At 40.7% G+C, this 20,998-nt stretch overlaps 2 protein-coding genes across 2 annotated transcripts in view; both read left to right on the forward strand.

Moving 5' to 3' along the window:
* LOC115223469 (phospholipase ABHD3) overlaps positions 1–13,290 on the forward strand; it is a 94,688-nt gene extending 81,398 nt beyond the window's left edge. Inside the window, exon 11 of the transcript XR_005003567.1 lies at positions 13,263–13,290. The gene's annotated coding sequence lies outside the window, so the exon portion shown is untranslated. The remainder of the gene's footprint in view (positions 1–13,262) is intronic.
* A 796-nt stretch (positions 13,291–14,086) lies between these two features.
* On the forward strand, positions 14,087–20,575 carry LOC118767652 (protein enabled homolog). Its single transcript, XM_036512546.1, has 2 exons — positions 14,087–19,012; positions 19,052–20,575. The coding sequence occupies exons 1-2, from the start codon at positions 18,054–18,056 to the stop codon at positions 19,986–19,988; spliced, it is 1,896 nt and encodes a 631-aa protein (XP_036368439.1). The 5' UTR covers positions 14,087–18,053; the 3' UTR covers positions 19,989–20,575.
* The last annotated feature ends 423 nt before the right edge of the window (positions 20,576–20,998 follow it).

Genomic DNA, 20,998 nt, shown 5'->3' on the forward strand with positions numbered 1-20,998 from the left:
TCCCCCCCCCCACACACTAAATAAACATAGACGCACATAGAGATATAAGCATGCGCAAATGAAGACATACAATAGAAATACAAAATGGCTGATGGTTAGTAAGGAGAGACACACAAATAAGAAAGAAGAAAACAAAGGACCACTGATGCGGTCACAGGAGTGTGACGAAAGAACTCTGGCTGAAATAAGATTAAGATTAATGTAAAAAATAAATAACACTGAAGCAAAATAACACCAAATATATAGTGTGTGTGTTTTTATTGGCTAAACTGGCAAAATGACCATTCCGAAATATAACAATATATATATATGTATATATATATATATATATATATATATATATATGTGTGTGTGTGTGTGTGTATATATATATATATAAATATGCAAATGTGTGTGTGTATATGTGTATATGTATTTCTGAAAGCAGGGTGTGAGTGTATATATACATATGTGCTAAATTGGCTACCCATTCAATTTCTTCCTTGTATCATTTGCTCTCCCCCTCCCCAACTTCTCTCCTACTCATAGCCCTCCCTCTTAATACCTTTCCTTTCTTACTAGCCAGAACCCCATTCCCACACTGGACCACCGAATTATCTCTCCTCGTCCACAGGTCCTGACTTTCTCTCCTCATCTCCTGTCGCCCACCTCTGTATCCTCATTTCTATCTTGCTCCCTTTTTCCAATCCTCTCCCTCCCCAAATCATGGATTAGGGCCTATCCCCACCACCATTTCCTACACTTCATCCCATCATCCCTACTCAATCCTTACAGACATTACCTACCTCCCCCACTCCATGCACTCTTACAAAACCCCTCCCACCCCTCCACACTCCTCAGTCTCCATTCAATTCCAATCTCATCATATCTTCAGGTGCCACATACATCAACACTTCTCAACTCCACTTCATTTCTCTCTCTCTCTCTCTCTCTCTCTCTCTCTCTCTCTCCTAAACGAGAGGGGCTATGTAACTCCTTCACAACAACAATTTGTTCTGCCCTATCTCCTCTTGTACCCTAATCTCCTCACCTGCTTGTGTAAAACCCCTCCCTTGGGATTTCGTAGCCTTGTTGCATCCTACATGTGGATCTCATTAGTGGTGGTGGGTGAAGAGAAAACCAACCTCCTCCTCCTAGAGTTAAGTGGTTGGCATTAGGAAGAACATCTGGCCGTAGGAACCAAGCTAAGGATGGCACTGGTGCATGATGCGGTCCTGGGACCCACTGAGTCCAATCTTGCTCTGCATGGAAAACGGATGTTAAATGATGATGATAAATAGAAGTATATATATATATATATATATACATATGTAAACACATATATGTATGTGTATGTATATATAGTATATACATGTACATACATACAAATATGTGTGTGCATGTATACACACACACACACACACACACACACACATTTATCCTTTTATGTTAGTTAATTCCTGGACTACTGTATTAATTATTCTAATTTGTTTAGTCACCAACTTTGATAATTTCTTTGTTTATTTGGCAAGTGAAGGTTACACATGCATGACCATCACTATGGAAATGTTTTCCATCTAACAACCAAGGCTGTCATAGAAGAAATAAAGATTCTGTGAGTGCATGGGTGGTTACACTGCAGTTTTTTTGTAACTCTTGGGTGACAAATGGGGAGTCGTGACTTATTTAGTATCTGTTTCCCCAGAATCCCACCCTGTTCTGTGGTCCCAAAAGGAAAGGCAGTTGCCTATACTTCTGGTATCAATTTAACCTAGGGTACTTATGAAGGGGAAAAATGGAATAGTAACATCTTGTGTTTTTAATAGGATTTCTGCCTTTAACCAAATATTACCATTCTGTATGTAGCTGGTTTATATTTCATTTAATTTTTAAAAAGATATTTGTTAAAATGTAATTTCCATTTTGTTTTTTGATATTTCTTATATTTTTCTATCTGAATGTGTGTGAAAATGTATGTGTACCAAGAAGGAAAATATTACTGGCTGTTCAATGTGTATAGTAAGTAAATCTCTTTAGTAGATAAATACATGTACAGATAGTAAGTTAATATAAGACAGGATAACGATAATTAGAAAAGTGGCTATATACAAAAATTAATGCAAACAAAACACCAGAAATTTCAAAAGTGGGTTGGTTTTTAAACCTTGATTTCATTATCAATATCCATTCTACAGGTTTACCTCTATACTATGTTTATATCTTTCTACTATAATAGGTTTTGCTCTTTAATACAGCTCTACCTTTGTACTATAGTTATAGTTCTATACTTCAGGTTATAATTCTATACTATAAGTCTACCTCTCTACAATAAGCCGGCCTCTATACTACAAGTATACTACAGATCCACCTCTGTACTATAAGCCTATCTATGTGCTATACTAAAGGTCTCCCAAGCCAGCTCTCCAAATCAGTTCAGCAACAACCTAAACCTGATCAAAACATGTTTTAGCAAGATCTCCATATCTTGATCAAAGCATAAATTCATAGATCTTCATTGTTTCATGATGTTAAATTATGTCTTTGATTTCATTCCTTAGACTAGAATTTTTATTTAAATCGTAACAAACCCTATCTTGTTTCATTATTTCACATGTTTTCATTATTTCTTTGATTTTTAAAGCATAACATTTTTCCCTTTTGATAAAGGTTTTGATTAGATTTTTAATTTTATTCTGTAGCCAAAGTTGTTTTAAGCATAACACACAAACACTTGCATGAAGGTAGGAAAGAATAAACTGAATATTATACAAGTGGGGCCCATGGAAAAATCCACATTTTATTATAATATTTTTTTATTTCTTGATTTGATGTGTAAATTTACAAATCTTCAAAACAGTCTTTAATTTTGTTCTGTAGTTAAGGTTGTTTAAAGTATAACACTTGAACACACAAACATCATATCAAGCAGAATATTATTATAGATAAAGGTGGTGGTGGTGGTGATGATGATACTAACTATTATTAATAATAATATAATTAGAAAGAATTATTAGTGTTGTTGTTGTTATTATTAAAGTGATGAGGTAGCAGAGCTGTTAGCAGCATCTCTTCCATCTTTACGTTCTGAGTTCAAATGCTGTCACGGTTGACTTTGCTGGTCATCCTTTTGAAATTAATGAAATAATTAGCAGTTGAGCAGTGGGGCCAATGTAATTGATGAGCCCCCTCCTCTATAATTTCAGGCCTTGTGCCTAGAGTAGAAATTATTATTATTGGCAGAATCGTTAGCACACTGGACAAGAAGCTTAGTGGTATTCCATCTGTCTTTGTGTTTTGATCTCAAATTCTACTGAGGCTGGCTTGGCCTTTCATTTTTTGGGGGGTCAATAAAATAAGGACCAGTTGAGTGCTGCAGTTGATATAATCAACTTATCCCCTCCTCCCACAAATTTCAGGCCTTGTGCCTATAGTAGAAAGCATTATTATTATTTTTAATATCATTATTATTAAGGTGGTGAACTGGCAGAACCGTTAGCACACTGGGCAAATGCTTGGTGGCATTTCGTCTGTCCTTACATTCTGAGTTCAAATTCTGCCAAGGTTGACTTTGCCTTTCCTCCTTTTAGGGTCAATGAAATAAGTACCAGTTATGCTTTGGGGTCGATGTAATTGATTTATTCTCTCCCCCAAAATTTCAGGCCTTGTGTCTATAGTAGAAAGGATTATTATTATTATTATCATCATCATCAAGGTAGTGAACTATCAGAGTTGTTAGCCAGGCAAAATGCTCACGGGTATTTTGTCTGTCTTTACATTCTGAGTTCAAGTTCCACCAAGATTGACTTTGCCTTTACTCCTTTCAGGGTCAATAAAATAAGTACCAGTTATACACTGAGGTTGATCTAAATGATTTACTCCATTACCTGAAATTGCTGGCCTTGTGCCAAAATTTGAAATTATTATTATCTTCTTTCAATTTTGTTTCCATTTCTTGCCAAGTGTCTTCCTGACATCTAGGGCAAAGAAACTCACATTGGTAGACCATTATTATTATTATTATTATTATTATTATTATTATTATTATTATTATTATTTCAATGGCTCCAGATATTATGTGATTAACATTGCCATAAATACAATGTCTGAAATGAGGTTTTAATTTAAACAATAATGCTGTTTTTTAAATTGCATCTGGTAAAATTTTATATATTTTATTTATTTATCTTCTTTTTTTTTCATTTTCAAATAAAATGTACCCACTCTAACCATACATATCAACTTTTGCTACTGAAATAATTTTGTAATAAACTTTTTAAAAATCCAAAATTAACAGAAAAAAAGAAAAAATTTCAATGCACAATGATTATTATGTTTTTGGTTATTTAAATGACATATCAATATTTGTTTAATATGTATGAAATTGCAGTCTTAACAAAAATAAAGTTGCTTGTGATATTAAGGACTTAATATACTAATTGAGACCATTTTGATAATTAATGTCAGCCTAGACTAGTGAGAGCAATATTTGCTTTGGACTCTGTAATCATCTCATTGTTATTATCAGTGGATTGGCAGAACTATTCAGGGTGTTGGACAAACTACCTTGTTGGATTTATGGCAGTATTTTGCATTTTGAGTTCAAATATCACCTACATCAACTTTGCCTTTCTTTCTTCCAGGGTAGATAAACTAAAGAACCACTCAAGCACTGAGTTCAATCTAGTCAACCAGCCCCACTCACCTTCACCTCCCCTTTGTGTCTAAATTGGAAATAGAATCATAGACTGAAACTATTGGTAGAATGAAGGAGAAAATGTTTGGCAGTCGTTAGTTGTGGGGCTGACGGTCCACTGAACCATGAAATGCTCCTGCATTCCACCACCACTTTTGCCATTTTCCAACTTCCCAACAACTCAGCCTCAGTCTTCTATCTGTATGGCAAGCAATCTGGGATTGTTCTTCCATCACACTCAACACCTGATAGAGAACCACCGCCCCTGCTGCCCCCTCTCAAATACGATCTCCCACTTTCTTATAGGAAAGAAAGTTTTTTCCTTCTTTTCTTCCCCACTTTTTCTCTCCTTCCTTTTCTTGCTTTGTAAGTCACTAAGCAACATTTGCTAGTGTCAGCGACATGAAAAAAGCACCCAGTATACTTTGCAAAGTGGTTGGCGTTAGAAAGGGCCTCCCTCAATAAAAACCATACCGAAACTGACATTTGGACTTATTGTAGCCTTATGCTTTCTCAGATCCTATTAAATCACCGGCTCATGGATATATTTATTTCACCTGTTGGCATCCATCACCATTACACTCACACACTGACAATAAATACATGCATCACTGATGAAGACAGCTCCATCACGACCCAGGATTACCTCCCACTCTTCAGTATAACCAACTGGAAACTAACTTTTCTACACAAATATTTTTTCCGTTTTTTTAAATGGGAAGCTTTGTTGCCCGAAATGAAACAGGATGGACTCCATATGAAGTTCCTTTTAGCTATGAATCTCTCTATATTTGTATTACTCTTCAGGCTATTATTCTAAAACACATTCTTATTCAATTGGTGCTGTCTTACTTTTGATCCTTTCAGAGTCGATCAAAATATCATCCGTCAATCACTGAATTCGATATCTTGGATTGTGCTCTTTTGCTCTTGTAAATTGGATAACTAATTATATTCAAGTACGATCACTCTGGGTTGCTTAACTTCGAGTGGAGGGAATGAAGAGGTGAAGGAAGTTATCTCCCTTGTCATTAGAATATTAAAAAGAAGTCTGCTTTCTGATCTGAAGAAAATGACGTAACCTAAGAATTCGCTTTATTCTTTTATCCTTTTTTAATTGTTTCAGTCATTAGATAACGGCCATACTGGAGCACCACATTGAAGATATTTTAGTCGATTGAATCGATCCCAGTACTTTTTTTCTTATTTCTAAGCCTGGTACGTAAACACACCAAGCCTAGTTGACAAGCGGTGGTTTCACTCACTCACACACACACACACTCATACACATCTATATATGTCGGGCTTCTTTCACTTTGTGTCTACCGAATCCAAACACAAAGAAAAGAAGGTACTTGCCTAAGTAGGACTGAACCCGCAACCATGTGACTGCTATGAAGGAAGCTTCTTACCACACCTTTAGATGAAACATTTTTTTCGAAGATTGTTTTCTTTGAAAGATCCTACACGCTGTAAATCTTTTTTATTATCGAACTTGGACACAATGCAGCAATGGATTGGTAACTGGTAACTCAAGCTGCATGTTGACAAGTGCACCACGATACATTTTGTGAAGTAAAAGCTGGAATTTTAACTTTTCCTTCCACTACACCATAAAAAGGCTGCTGGTGAGCATCACTTTGGTATTATTGTTAGCAATGATCTGCTTTGAATGAGCCGTATTTCTTAAATCGTCAAAACCGCTGAAGGTGTCTTAACATCACCCAGTAACACCTTTGTCAGCCACTCACCAACTATCTCTAGAAAACTATATATAGCTATAAAGCATCAACCCTTAATTTTGTATCTCCTGTCTGGGACACCCATCTTGTCCAACCTTATCTGCTGGAGGTTGTCCAGAGACGTACAATAAACGTTGGTCACTTTATCGAATGCTGAACATTTTGCTTCTCTGGGTATGGATTAACTAAAGTTAATAGGATCCCACAAGATTATTCACCATCTTTCCAAAGATAACTTTGGCCAACTTTTGAAATCAATTCTTCATTTCAACTCGTGGACATGCTTATAAAATTAAATGAAAATAAAACAGTAGAGAAACCCATGATTTTCAGAGACATTCTTTCATGTTCAGAATTGTCGAAGTATGAAATAAACTCCCCGTGTCAGCTGTTATATGTCAGGGCTCATCACCTTCAAATATTTCATGCTTCCTGAAATTCTCACGACCCCTAACGTGCCTATGAACTCTAAGCTCCCTTTTATGGCTTGTTTGCTGTCCCTTTGTCTAACTCTTCGTGTTGTATTCAATGTACTGTGTACGTCTAGCTTTTCATTGCAGTCTTTCTTCACTTGATTTGTGGCTGCTTTCTGTCTCCACAATTTCAACCTTTTGGTGAGCTGCAGAGAACCTGAATGTTGCACGCAATAATCACATTTTTTGTTATTGTCGTTAAAAAGATGTATCCAACAATAAGACACGAGTGCATGCTTAAGAACTTGATTTGCAACCACGTGGTCCCTGTTTCGATCCCACTGATCGATTATTGAACGGGAGAAAAAGTACTCAATACTGAAGGAGTAATTTACACGGACTGCACCAGTCGTCTTTTGCTGTGGAACAGCCAAAATATATTGCTTCCCCATCCCCTACATACGTATCCGAAAATCTCCCTAGGAGTGGAGTAAGAATAATGTAAGCATATTCTTTCTGATTTTAAAATTTATTTAAGTTCTTCGATTTATACTTTTCTGTTTAATATACATACATATGTACATAGGCGTCGGTGTGTGGTAAGAAGCTTACTTCCGGTTTGACGACGTCGTTCGTGGTTTTTTCTGTGCGCTGTGAGTTAGCGTTTTTATTGTTGAAATTCTGTTATTTGTTGTAAATTATTGTTAAAGACTGCTATTTTATAACTGTTGTCTGTTTGCAGGCTTTGTTGAAATGTTTTCTTTGCCGATATACCGGGAAATAGTAAAATTTCTGTGGCCATTTTTAACTGAGTACATTTTTATAATTTAGCTTTTGTAGACATTGTTGAACTGCGCCCCTTCCCAAACGGGGGTGGGATTTGAACTGTTGTTCCTCCTGCGAGGAAGTAATTTTTGAACGTAAAAAAAGAAAGAAACCTATAATTTTTTTCTTCTGGACCCCCCCCCCCCCTATTTTTCAGCGGCTTCACTGAGCTGCGCCATTTCCCATGACTGGGGTGGGATTTGAACTTATATTGATTACAAAAGAAAAAAATTGGAACTGTTCGTTTTTCCGTATGTTTTCTACTAATTTATCTCGACCGAAATGTCGGTGGAGACAATCAGGGGAAAATGCTCTCTCGAAGAGAGGGATGCTTTGGAAGCTAACCAAGCCCCAAACCAAGTTACCAAAGGCTTTGCGGCAGTCGCCACTGTACAAACGGAAAGTCTGGAGATCCCACTGGGAGACCTCCAGGAGATGTTCAAAAGATTGACGATGGAGGAGAGCGATGTAAAAACATGGCCTCCCCGTTTTGCTCTGAAGGAAAAAAAGATGATACATATGGACCAGAATGAAACTGGAAAGTGTCTGGCACTAATATGGAATGACATTATTTACGTAACAAGATGAGGGAAATTTGGCACAATAGAAGCCTGGTTTAGGACGATAGAGAAGGCCCGCGAGCACGCTGTCTGCCCGTTGAAGACAAAGGAAGTGGTGCTTCTGTTGTTGTTGTTGTTGGTCACTTCAAGCGCTTGAGGATAATTCTTAGAAGCGCTAGAGCCGCGGAAGGGAGACGAATCATCTCATCCATTGTAGCCCCTACTTGGCGGATATAGCGTTTCACCACCAGGGCCGGACATCTCAGCCAGAGATGTCCTGCAGATTCCACCTCCTCGTTACAGAGTCTGCATTGATCTGTGTCGCTGCGTCCTGCCATCTTTTGCCACCGCCTGAGTGCCGGATGATGACCACCACTACGGAAGCCGTATCATGTCTGTTTCGGCTCTTTCATCTGGCTTCTTTGTGGATACTTCCTTCAGACGGGGGTTTTGAATTGGCGTTGGCTGGAACGTTCGACGAATAACCACCTGACGAATGGCTGTATCGATAGCGGCATCCGGTTGTGGCAGCACCGAGCCACGTTTCGCCTGCATATCTATTTCTTTACTACCCACAAGGGGCTAAACACAGAGAGGACAAACAAGGTCAGACAAACGGATTAAGTCGATTACATTGACCCCAGTGCATAACTGGTACTTATTTAATCGACCCCGAAAGGATGAAAGGCAAAGTCGACCTCAGCGGAATTTGAACTCAGTACGTAGCGGCAGACGAAATACTGCTAAGCATTTCGCCCGGCGTACTAACGTTTCTGCCAGCTCGCCGAGTTCATTGCCGCGGAGTTTGCAATGGCCCGGTACCCAGATCACCGTCAAAATCTTGTCAGCTGCTACAAGGGCTGCTGTTTGTTGCAATTCTCTAATTGTCGGGTCTGCGGGGAACGGGTTGCCTAGCGCTTCAACCAATGATTTTCAATCGCAGACTGTTGCTGCGGAGGCCCAGTTGTCATTGGCTTGTAGCCATCGGAGGGCTTTGTTAAATGCTGCTCTCTCGGAGCGGAATGAGATGCTGTGAGCAGCAGTCAAGGCGTGCCACTCGTGGACCACCGCATCGTGTATTAGCACCACCACACCGGCGCCGCCGTTTGTTGTGCTTTCACTAGTCGAGCCATCAGTGTAAAGGAGTATGTCAGGGGAATTGGGTAGGCTGGCAAGAGTTTGTTGAGCTGCCATCGACGGGCATCTGCTTCGTGGTGGGAGTGTAGACGGCAGTAAGGGAAGGGGGATTTTCCCATGGCGGAGGTGGACGCCGTACCTTGGAGAGGGGGGACGGGGGACAATGTTCAGTCGTGCTAAGGCTGGGAGTTGTTGACTTCTCCAGTCTGTCCGCTTGAGTCGTTTGTGGGTGTAGGTGTTGAGAACTTTATAACGTTCATCGTCTTGTGGTAGGTTTACCTATGCACCTGCTTTGAGGAGTGAGAGAGTAGAAAAGCGAGATGCAAGTGTTAGTAATTGGGCTTCTGCAAGGACCGCTTTGGTAGGAGTCGAGAGTCTAGCTGCCTCTAGTTGCCTTCTCTCAAGTTTGCCGATGTTTGTGGCTGACAACCAGAGAGTCCAGGATGGCGCTGCATATTCTGCTAGGCTGCGTTGAGTGGCAATGTAGACCTGACGGAGATCTGCCTTATGCCGAATAGGGCACGGAGCAGATTATTTCGCCCCTGCATCGTACGACAGATGTTACTGACATGCTCGCCGAAGGTGAGTTGTCGGTCGTAGGTGACCCCTAGGAATTTAGGGTTGGGATTATGGGCTAGAGGTGCTCCGCTGATGTTGATTATCGGTTTCCACTTTGATTCCGCGCTGTCTATGCTGAGGAAACTGGTCTCGCACTTAGAAGTGTTTAACGTTAATCTTGCACTTTGATACCACACGGCCACCTTGTCTACTTCTTTCTGTAGAGCAACCGCGGCGTCTTCTTTCTTCTTACCCCTGCATGCGATCGCCAAGTCATCTGCATAGGCGCTGACGTGGGTATTTTCATTGAACTGGCCGAGGAGACTATTGATGTAGATGGTAAAAGGTATGGGGTAGAGAAGTGCACCTTGCGGTAGGGCCTCTTTGAAGACTCGACTTCTGCCGGTTGTGGTATTGATGCGAACTCTGGCCGTACGGTTGGTAAACCAAGTCGTGAGCCAGTCAACGAAATGTAGGGGAACGTCTAACCTCAGCATATTCTGCAGTAGTCCGGGCCTCCACACACGATCATATGCCTTGCTGAAATCGAAGAATGTAGCGGTGGTGCGAAAGCGCTGCGATGATTGGAACCCGTCTGCGATGAATTGGGACAATCGAAGGCACTGATCTGTTGTACTGCGACCTTTCCGGAAGCCAGCCTGCCAGGGACTGAAGATTGAGCTTTCTTCAAGCCACCAGGTAAGCCGGTTAGCGATCGTTTTTTCAAGAAGTTTCCCCACGGTTGAGGTTAGGTCGATTGGTCGATTACTCCCTACATCTGTCGGATCTTTCCCTTTTTTGAGGAAGGGAATGACGGTTGCTGTTCGCCACGACTGAGGGCACCATCTCTCCATCCAACTACTGTTGAGAATGGTGAGTAGTTCGATTTTTGCCGACATGGTCATGTGTTTTAGTAGGTCGGGTGCGATCTCGTCTGAACCAGCTGCTTTATGCGGTTTGATTTGTTTCAGGGCAGCTGTCAATTCATCGAGGGTGAAGGCTTCTTCAATCTGTTGTCGTGGGCCTTTCATTTCTTGCTCTCGAGCAATCTTTCTGGTTGGTTTAGAACTCTTCCTTATGCTGATGGCGACTCTTGCACGAAAGCCGAAGTTTTCCCTCGCTCATTGGCGTTGACGGCACTTCCCGGTATTAGAGATTGGTTTACCGGAGAGGGCCTTAACTACTGTCCATGCTTGTCGGGTGTCCTTTGTGTCGGATACTTCCTCCAGGCTTCCCGCTTTGCTTCTACGACTGCGAGTGTTTGTTGTTTGCAGGTGGCTTGCCACTCCTGTCTGTTGTTCTTGCGGTCTCACCCCAGTTTATTGCGTTTCTTGGTGAGCTCTTTGATTTCAGAGGTCATCCATGGAGTCTCCCTTGGACGGACGGCTTGAATTGGAACGGTTACGGACTCTGCTTCTTTGAGGATTCGTGAGAGAGCAGCCAATTTGCCGGGGGGGGGGGTCGTCTCTTTAGCCACTTCGGAGACGCCTTCACCGAGACGCTTTTGGAAGCATTTCCAATCTGCCTTTCGGTAATTGCGTCTGGTTGAACGGGTTGATCGTTCCATCTTCAGTTCTTCACGCCAGGTTATTATTATTGGAAGGTGATCTGAGCCAAGTTCGTTGATGGTTTCCCACAAGAACTGCCATGGCAGTGTCAACAATCGTGAGGTCTAGGGTACTGACACCTGCGCCCTGTTGGTAAGGCACTGCTATTGTCGGCGAACCGTCATTCAGCGTGGTTTTGGATTGATCGTCGTCTGGCCAGCCGTCGATCAAGCCGCCTCTTGAGTCCGTTTTGGCGAACTCGTCGCATGTTGAGATCGCCACAGATGAGACCTTGTGTTGTGGGAAGGTGATCGAGCCAGCCTGGGTGACCATTAGCGTTCTGGGCAGAGTCAGATTTTTGAGGTGGCAAGTAGACGTTTGTGACGGAAATTTGACGTCTTCTTGAAAGGTGGAGGACGACTTGTTGAAGTTCAAGCGGGTTTGTGGTCACTCTTGGTGGTACAGAGTACTGAATGCCGCTTCGGATGAACATCATCAGGCCACCCCCTCAGTGGAACTTGGTGCCGCTGCCCGGGCGATCTTTGCGGAGGGTATCGTATCCAGGAATAAACCAAATACGAGAGTATAGACCAAATAAAAAATAACCAGCTTTCTGAATATCATCGACACACTCTCTGATCCTCTGTATGAACAATATTATGCTGTATGTTACACAATATTTGCAATACAAATTCACTGATGATAAATTTAAATTTTAAGGAAATTTGAATAGCGACTCTGCATTATTAAAGTCTGTAATATTTATACTGCCTTTTTATTAATGATATATTAATACAAATAAATTGCGCCACCCGGGGTGGATCGGCCTCCCCACCCCCTCTTGATGCCCCACTGCACCCGAGTATCATATGGACCCTGGTTGAGAACCACCGTGGCAGACAATATTCCGTGCCGTGGGATTCCATCAACGGTGTAATGGTTGCAAGGAGGACTTCTTATCGACACACAGACAGACTATTTAACCAAACACAAACTCCTTTTTATCAAACAACAAACTTCATTCAACAATTCACAACAATTATTCCACCGTTTATTCTCATTTCTTTTTCTTTTTTATAGTGATTTTTTTGTTTTCCTCGTCATCATCTACTTTCTCTCCCCTCCCCTTCCTCCTCCTTCTCATAATTTCTTCTTCTTCTTCTTCTATTGTCCAGCTTGGTCATTCCCTCCTCTTCCCCTCTACCATCCATTCATCTATCACAATGTGTGTGTATGCCCGCGTGCATGTGTGAGTGTGCATGTGTGTGCATGTGTGTGTGTGTGTGTGTGTGTGTGCATGGAGAATCAAATATCACTGTCAAGTCAGACTGCCTGTCCGTGTGTCTGTTTGTCTCTCCTCGAGGCAGCCACTATAATGGAGGGCGTGAAAAGATTTAGTAAAGAGGGAGACGGAGAGAGAGAGAGGTGGGATGGACAACTGGTTTACAGCCGTTGTGTCTTTTCAACAACCCCAGCAGCTGGTGGTAAACAGGAGGGGGGGTGCTGAGATCAGAAATTGGAAGTTGTTGTTCAACCTAAAGTCATCCTTGATCGAGCTGACTTATAACCAAAGACGTTTCAGCCGTGACCATCCCCACTTTTTTTTTCTGCGTGCAGGCAATCCTGGATTACGTTATCCAACGTGACCTTTTTTTAATGCAGTAGGGTGTTATTTGAGGGACAATTGGCTGCTACATCTATTAGGCTAAGATACTGTGATGAGGCCCACGAACGGGCGGAGATGTAGGAGGTGATGGTGGTGGTGGTGGTGATGGTGATGGTAGATGTTGGATGAAGGGGAGTGGCAGTTGTGTGTGTGTGTGTGTGTGTGTGTGTGTGTGTGTGTGTGTGTGTGTGCGCGTGCGTGCGTGTAAAAAGAAGCCAGCAATGAGATAACTGTAGAAATGTGACTAAAACTTCGGATCTAAATCCCAAGAACAACTAAGATACATTTTCGGGCAAACGAATAAATTTATGTAAATAATATTTCTTCCTTCTTGGTCTTGATTCTCCGATGTTTACTGGTTATTCCAACGCGAGAACAAAAAAGCGTGTAATATGCAACACAGGCATTAAACAAAAAGTAGAATAGAACAGAGTGGTGACATTTAGTAGAGATGACCCGGAAGTTGTTCCTCTTCAGTTACTATCGCAAACAGCAGTAGCTTTCTTTAACTGAATACACGTCGTTGATTGGTTGAAATTATCCAAATACGACAACTTTAACACGAAATAACTTCTAAAAGACCAAATTTTGTCAAAAATGTTCAAAGTAAACCGTGTTCTGCGTGAGGCATTCCACCAGTATACGAAGTTTCAAACTGTTTCGTTAAAAAGAAATTTATTTAAAAATCTGTGAACCAAGTTGAACAGACCCATTTACGTATTTGTGTATCTGTGTTTGTCCCCTACCATCGCTTGACAGCCGATGTTGGGGAGTTTACGTCTCCGTACCTTAGCGATTCGGCAAAACAGACCGATAGAATAAGTACTTGGCTTACAAAGAATTGAAACAAGTAAATGAACACACACATATATATATGTGTGTGTGTGTACGTGCGTGTACACACACATATGTATAATTGTTTATGTATATGTGTACGTATACGTATGTGTCTGTGTACGTATGTGTGTGTGTGTGTGTGTGTGTGCATACAAGACCCATTTTACCTGTCACAGCTCATACAACTGAACGTCGACTCCTTCCGCGACAGCAAAACATGATCCCTTCCCCTTGCCCACTCCTTTCTTGCCTTTCTTCCCCCTTCTTTCTTCCCTTCCCTCTTCCTCTCTTATACACTGCCTCCATCTTTTCCCTCCCACCTTCTTTCCACAAAACAACAAAAAGCGCTCGACACCAGTTGGTGGTCCATTGTGGAGAGGCGGGAAGGAAGGAAGAACTGAAACTGAGATCTTGTTCCCTTTTCAACAATTTTCACACATCCAATTTTAGTAAACCCCACCCTCCCCGCCTCCCTCTTCTAGTCAATCCATAGTTGATATGATATACCCCCTTTCTTGATATATGCAATTGTTAAATTATCTGATTCTATTATACACCCGCAGACAAGATTTCACTCTATACACATTGGTTGTTCATTTACCTGTTATTATATACTCAGTGGGTTTGGCCGTGTATACACGGTTATTCATTCAATTATCTGATATTATACATACCGGCATCCTACTGTTTGCAGACAACAACGGGGTTGTTGGATTATTTGAATCAGCGGAAGCCATAAACGCTTCACTCATTTTGTGGCCGAGATTTTGCTCTCAACATTTCTGATTTTTGATGTGGAAGAAATAATTGGATGCTGATGCTGGAGAATAACCCCAGTTTATACGTTCAATATAACTTCTTACTTTCTACTAAACCCTGGGCCCTGGGGGCTGTTCCGGGGATTGAACAACAACAGCAACAGCTTCATTCTTATTGACTTAATTCCGAAGGATATTCTTTGTGGTCGCCGGATATAACAACTTCATCTTTCAGTGTCTAAATGGGAAAATCAGATATTAACGTCTGGAACATCTTCCTTCCAACTCCACTTTTCATTTACTCCATCACGACTGACCCGTGCATAAACAACGACAATAACAACAGCATCAACAAGAAGGATCTCGAATTTCTTTACTCCTATTATTGTACTGGAACTTGCCACCACCACCACCACCAACAACAACAACAACAATACTACAAGAAGCCTCAAATTCTTCTGATTTCATTTGTATTCTAAAGAAACCTTCACAGCATCCATCACCAGATTTTGACTTCATTTTCTAATTCGTCAATTGCTAAAACGTTTGCTTCGGGTTCCTTTGCCCCCCCCCCCCGCCTCAGTTTGTTCCTCCATTCATGTTATATTGTTTCTAATAAGCCTTAAGCTGATTATTTACATAACACGCAGTTTTCTCGTTCGGAAGAAATTAGAACTTAATCAATTTTTTTCTTTTACTAAATTTATAAGTCAATCTGATGTGGAAGGTGAAAGTTTTAATATCAGCTGGAGATGTTTAAAACGGGAACAAACTATGAGGGAGAATCACACGTTGAATGCTGTCACCACCAAACTTTATCAGATTCTGAGACTGGATTGTAACATTCATTTGCAGTGAACGAGGGAAATAAAGCAGAGCAGGGAAACTGTGAGAATTCCTCAGTTTGTACAGCTCCCATTAAGACTTTCTGCTAATGCTTAGAGAAAATGTTCAGGATTTTACAATACAGGAATACAAACTGATCACAATAACTTTCTCAAGTTTTATCAAAAGTTTGGTATTTATTTTCTCTCTTACCAATGGAAGCGCGTATTTTTTGTTGTTAAGTTTTAAAATTTTTATTTGTCATCTCTACGTTTGTCAACATAACACAATTGTCACCATAACATCATAAGCAATATAATTATTGTTGTTATCATTATATTATTGTCATAGTTGCTGGTACAATATCTTTGTCATAACATCATTGTCAACATAATCCCACTGTTAACATTAATGTTAATATAAACGTCGTTGTCCTGACTTGTAGCACATAATCATTCTCTCTTGCAACATCGTTCGCATCGTAACCTCGTTGCGAATATAAGAAGATTATGATTATAACAGCGCGTTGCCAACATAACATATTTACCAACGTAACACCACTGTCATTATTGTCAACTTACAAAATTGTCAACCTAATAACATCGTCAAAGTAATACAATAGACACCATTGTCAACATAACACTACAGTCAACATATGGCCATTGCTATTATCATTGCCAACCTAATACATTCGTCAATATAACATCATCGTCGTCATTGTACAATAGCTATTATTATCAACAACAAAATTTTCATCGTAATTCGATTATCGAAATAACGCAATTGTCTATGTAGCTAACATCTTTTTCAACATAACATCATCGATTCTTCATAATGTTATTGTCATCATTTATACCGTAACACAATTATCAACATAAATATCAACAAAACGCACTTGTTAGCATAATTGTTAGCTTAACAGAATTGCTAAATAACACCATTGTCAATATAAGACTCGTCAACGTTGCATTATCCCATAACACAACGGTCGTTTAACTACAGCCTCTGTAATAATAATGCTATCTGCACGACACCGTTGTCATTATAATATGATTGCGCCCTCAGCCCCTGCAACAAGAACATCTTCAAAAGGCAAATGTTATGACAAGAGTCTCACTAAAAGCAACAGCTGAACGACAACAACAACAATCTATCAAATTTCGTTATTTAAAATTAAATAATTTGTTATTTTTTAAGTAAATATTTAATTTTCCTAATTTTCTTGCTTGTGACAGTTCACACGTCTCCCATTTGCGAGTTGAGACGCTCGACATTTCTCATTTGTAAGATCTTCCCATATTTTCAGATGAATCGCAACCTCTACTCCCAATCCCAAGGCTTAACTAAAAATTAAAAGAAAACTTGATTGGAACGGGAGAGATAATTAATTTAAGAAACGTTAATGCAAAGGATAGAATTAATGCGAATTCGAAGACCAAGTCTTCGATGTCAGAGTTAATAATTTGAAAGCTTGAACAGTCGATGTAGGGAGAAAACGAAAACAACAAAGGAAAACTGAGGGAAATAAAACAAAAACAGAAAAACAGCAATTTGCGTCTGGCCGTGCCATGTCCGAATCTGAATTCTTAGACTGAAATATAAAAATGGTGTTAATTCACGCAATAACCTATAAATGATCAATTGAATTCCAATAAATCGGATCGATGGTGATGACGATGACGATATTGTAGAGAATTATGACGAAGCATTTATACTACCCGTCGGTTGTTTTATACACCCGTCTAAAAATAGCTTCTTGGTTTTGTTTAATATGCTAAGAATATCGATCATTCTCAAACCACAAAACAACAGCAACAACAACAACGGCAAATAATATAACGATAACAACATGTACAACAACATCAACAAAACCAATTTAATTGAGGAATAGCCATTGTTAATTGCAACAGTGTTGTTGTATACACACACACACACACATATACACATATACTCTCGCACAAAGATATATATATATATATATATATATATATGCAGGCACATACACATATACATAACATGTATATATTCTTTTATTCTTATACTTCTTTCAACCATTGGACTGCGGCCATACTGGGACAGCGCAGCCTTCATGGGTTTTAGTCGGGAATTAATTTTATCGATATCCAAGAATCAAACTGCTAAGTTTACCTGATCGCATTTTTGCATAAAGAGATTCAATTCATAAACACCGCAAAATATTTTCATTTACCGATTTTACATCGATATACCCAAACTATACCCACACACACACATACACACGCGCACACAATATACATACATATACACAGACAGGCGCGCACACATATATGTAATCCTCACACGTAATACGTGATATCTCACGTATTAACCATCAACGGTTCACAGCAACCTACGTCACACCCCGACAACAGACGAAGACGAGTGGAAATTCGTACCTCAAAGCCACATCAGTTCCCAGCAACGATTAATTGCAAACCAGGTTCAAGTTTAGAAGTCGAACGGAACAAAATACGGAGAGCTCAACGAGGATAATAATGTCAGTTGACGACTCACGTGGAAGTTACGACACAGTGAAGAGAAACAGAAGCGTGGTGGCGATGGTGGAAGCTGATTCCAACCAAGAAAGACTTCTCAGCAACCAGAAAAGGTTAAAGAAAGGAAAGAAAGCTGAGGGAGGAGAAAAAGGTAGAAAGAGAGGAGCAAGAAGACGACGAGGACGAAATGAAAGAGAAGAATATTATGAGGAAGAGGCAGAGGATGGAGGAGAAATGGAAGGAGGGGAAATGGAAGGAGGGGAATATATTGAAACTGAAGAAAACGAAGAGAAACATGAAGAAGAAGAAGAAGAAGAAGAAGGCGAAGAAGAAGAAAGAGCTGTGAAGTCAAGATTAGAGGAAGCAAGATCTCGTCCGACATTCCATATTCCACCACGTTCGACAAAAATGAAAAAAGTCAAGCAGTCCTCCTCTCCCTCAAGGACGGCAGAAAGTTTGGAGGAATATGGCGATGACGGCATCCACGACCTTCGGCTCAAGATTAACAGTCGAGAAAGACGAAGAATGCACGATTTGAATGCGGCTCTTGACGGTCTTCGAGAAGTTATGCCTTACGCTCACGGACCATCCGTTCGCAAGTTGTCCAAGATCGCCACACTACTTTTGGCCAAAAACTATATTCTTATGCTTAACAGCTCCCTGGACGAAATGAGAAAAATTGTCAGCAGTTTCTACCGGACGAGAACTATTGGAAAGAATGGTGCTGTGAGCAGAACAACTGATATCACCGCCGCCGCCGCCGCCGCCGCCGCCACCATTGCCGACCATTTACCGTCCAAATCTCCATTCATTGCTGGTCGTCCATTGCCTGAGACTGCGAATTCTCTTACAGTTACAAACGCTTCCACTTTGCTGTCTTTGAATACAGCTGTTGTTCCTGCAGTTTCAACAGCAACATTTTTATCGAATGGTTCTTTGGATTCCCAGCCTACCGTTTCACCATCACAACCACCACCACCACCACCACCGCCACCACAACCACCACCACCGTCGTCGTCAGCAGTGTCTTCCACGTCACCCGAGTCTCCTGCTCCTCCCGTTTCTACTTCACCTCTTCCTTCTGCTCCACAATCTTTATCTTCGACTTTTCTCGGACAAGAACAGAAGATCGGAGACAAAACAAAGTCACCTGCTCCTTCCGTCCCGATTAAACGAATGGTTCCTCCTCCTCTTTTACCTCCCCCTTCTCTTCCCCCTCCCTCTTCTCTCTATCCTCTTCCTCCTCCTTCTCCTCCTCCTCATCATCATCAACATCAGAATTTGCACAATCTTACTTCATTTCATGATCCTCCCGCTCCTCCTAATTATGATGGGTATGATAATGATCATCACCACCGTCGTCATCATCATCATCATCATCATCAACAACAGCAGCAATCTACGGGCTGCACTCAATTCATTCCCAGCATCCACGTTACAACCACTCAGCAACAACAGCGACGACGACGTCAATACCAACAACAACACCATTGCGCGCACTTTGTGGAAGAACAGCCTCGACAGATGTCACCGTCACCCGACAGCACGACTAGCGTCACAACAAACACCACCGCCACCGCCGTTACCACCACCGTCGCCACCACTGCACCACCACCACCGTCACAATTCTGTCTGACTCGGGAAACTTTCCCCGGGCTCTCACCCGTTATAACTGTGCCCAATGCGAACGAGGCGACGCGATCGGACGTTTCCTTTCTTCCGTCCGCAAAGGAATTATCCCTGCCTGGAAGATTAGAGCCGAACTACCTTCATCCACAACACACGGCCCTCTTTAACAGATTGACTTGGCCTTACACACCATGTTCCCATCCTCAATGTGTTGTAGAGATGCTCGGGTCACCATTTTCAATGTATGCACCCGGCTATACTACACCCCCGGCTCTTTTATCCACCAGTGTGCCAAGAAAACAATGAATACACATACATGCATACATGCATACATACAGACAGACAGACAGACACACGACTACCCTGTTTGATGATGTCTAAATACCAATAAGTCTTGTTTCTTTGCAAGAAGCCAATTCATTCTCCATTAGTGGGAAATTCTAAAAATATAAAAAAACCCAAATAAAACCGAAAACACACACACACACACACACACACACACACACACACACACACACACACACACACACACACACACACGCACGGACGGACGCGCACACACCCACACATGAACGCATGTGAGTACACATGAGTAACAAAATATTTACAACATGGTGTTAAAGTTCAGAGTAAACTGTTGTCACATTTTGACAAACACTTTGACACTTCCTCCTTTTTTGTAAGTCTTCTGAGCTCCTCCAACTTCAACACTGTTTCATTTGCGGGACAACAAACATCGAAACTAAATACTCCATGGGAATTAGGTCCAGTTCTCTTTTTTTTAGTTCTTCTTCTATAAACCCCTGACAGACTCTCTGTCTCTATATACGTCTCACTTTATTTGTCTCACCACAATTATTTCTGGTTCACATTTCAATGCTTCAAACATTAAACATGTCAACACTAACTCGTCTTTGTGTCTCACCTTAATTTTATTATTATTATTATTATTACTATTATTATTATTATTATTATTATTATTATTGTTATTATTATTATTATCATTATTATTATTATTATTATTATTATTATCATTATTATTATTATTATTATTATTATTATTATTATTACCCCCTCCGCCATAGCGAAGGCGGGGGATATTGTTTTACAGTCGTGTTTGTTTGTTTGTTTTGGGGAAGTTATCTCAAGAACCGCTGGATGGATTCGGATGAAACTTTCAGGGATGTTTGGCCTCATGACTGACAGGAATTCATTAGATATTGGGATCGATCCGGTACCGGACAAGGATTCTGGATTATTTGTTATATATACTTTACATGAAGTATTACGATCTTACGTTGACTTTCAAGTCTTTT

The sequence above is a fragment of the Octopus sinensis genome, linkage group LG23, assembly GCF_006345805.1.
Source record: "Octopus sinensis linkage group LG23, ASM634580v1, whole genome shotgun sequence".
NCBI classification, from domain to species: domain Eukaryota; kingdom Metazoa; phylum Mollusca; class Cephalopoda; order Octopoda; family Octopodidae; genus Octopus; species Octopus sinensis.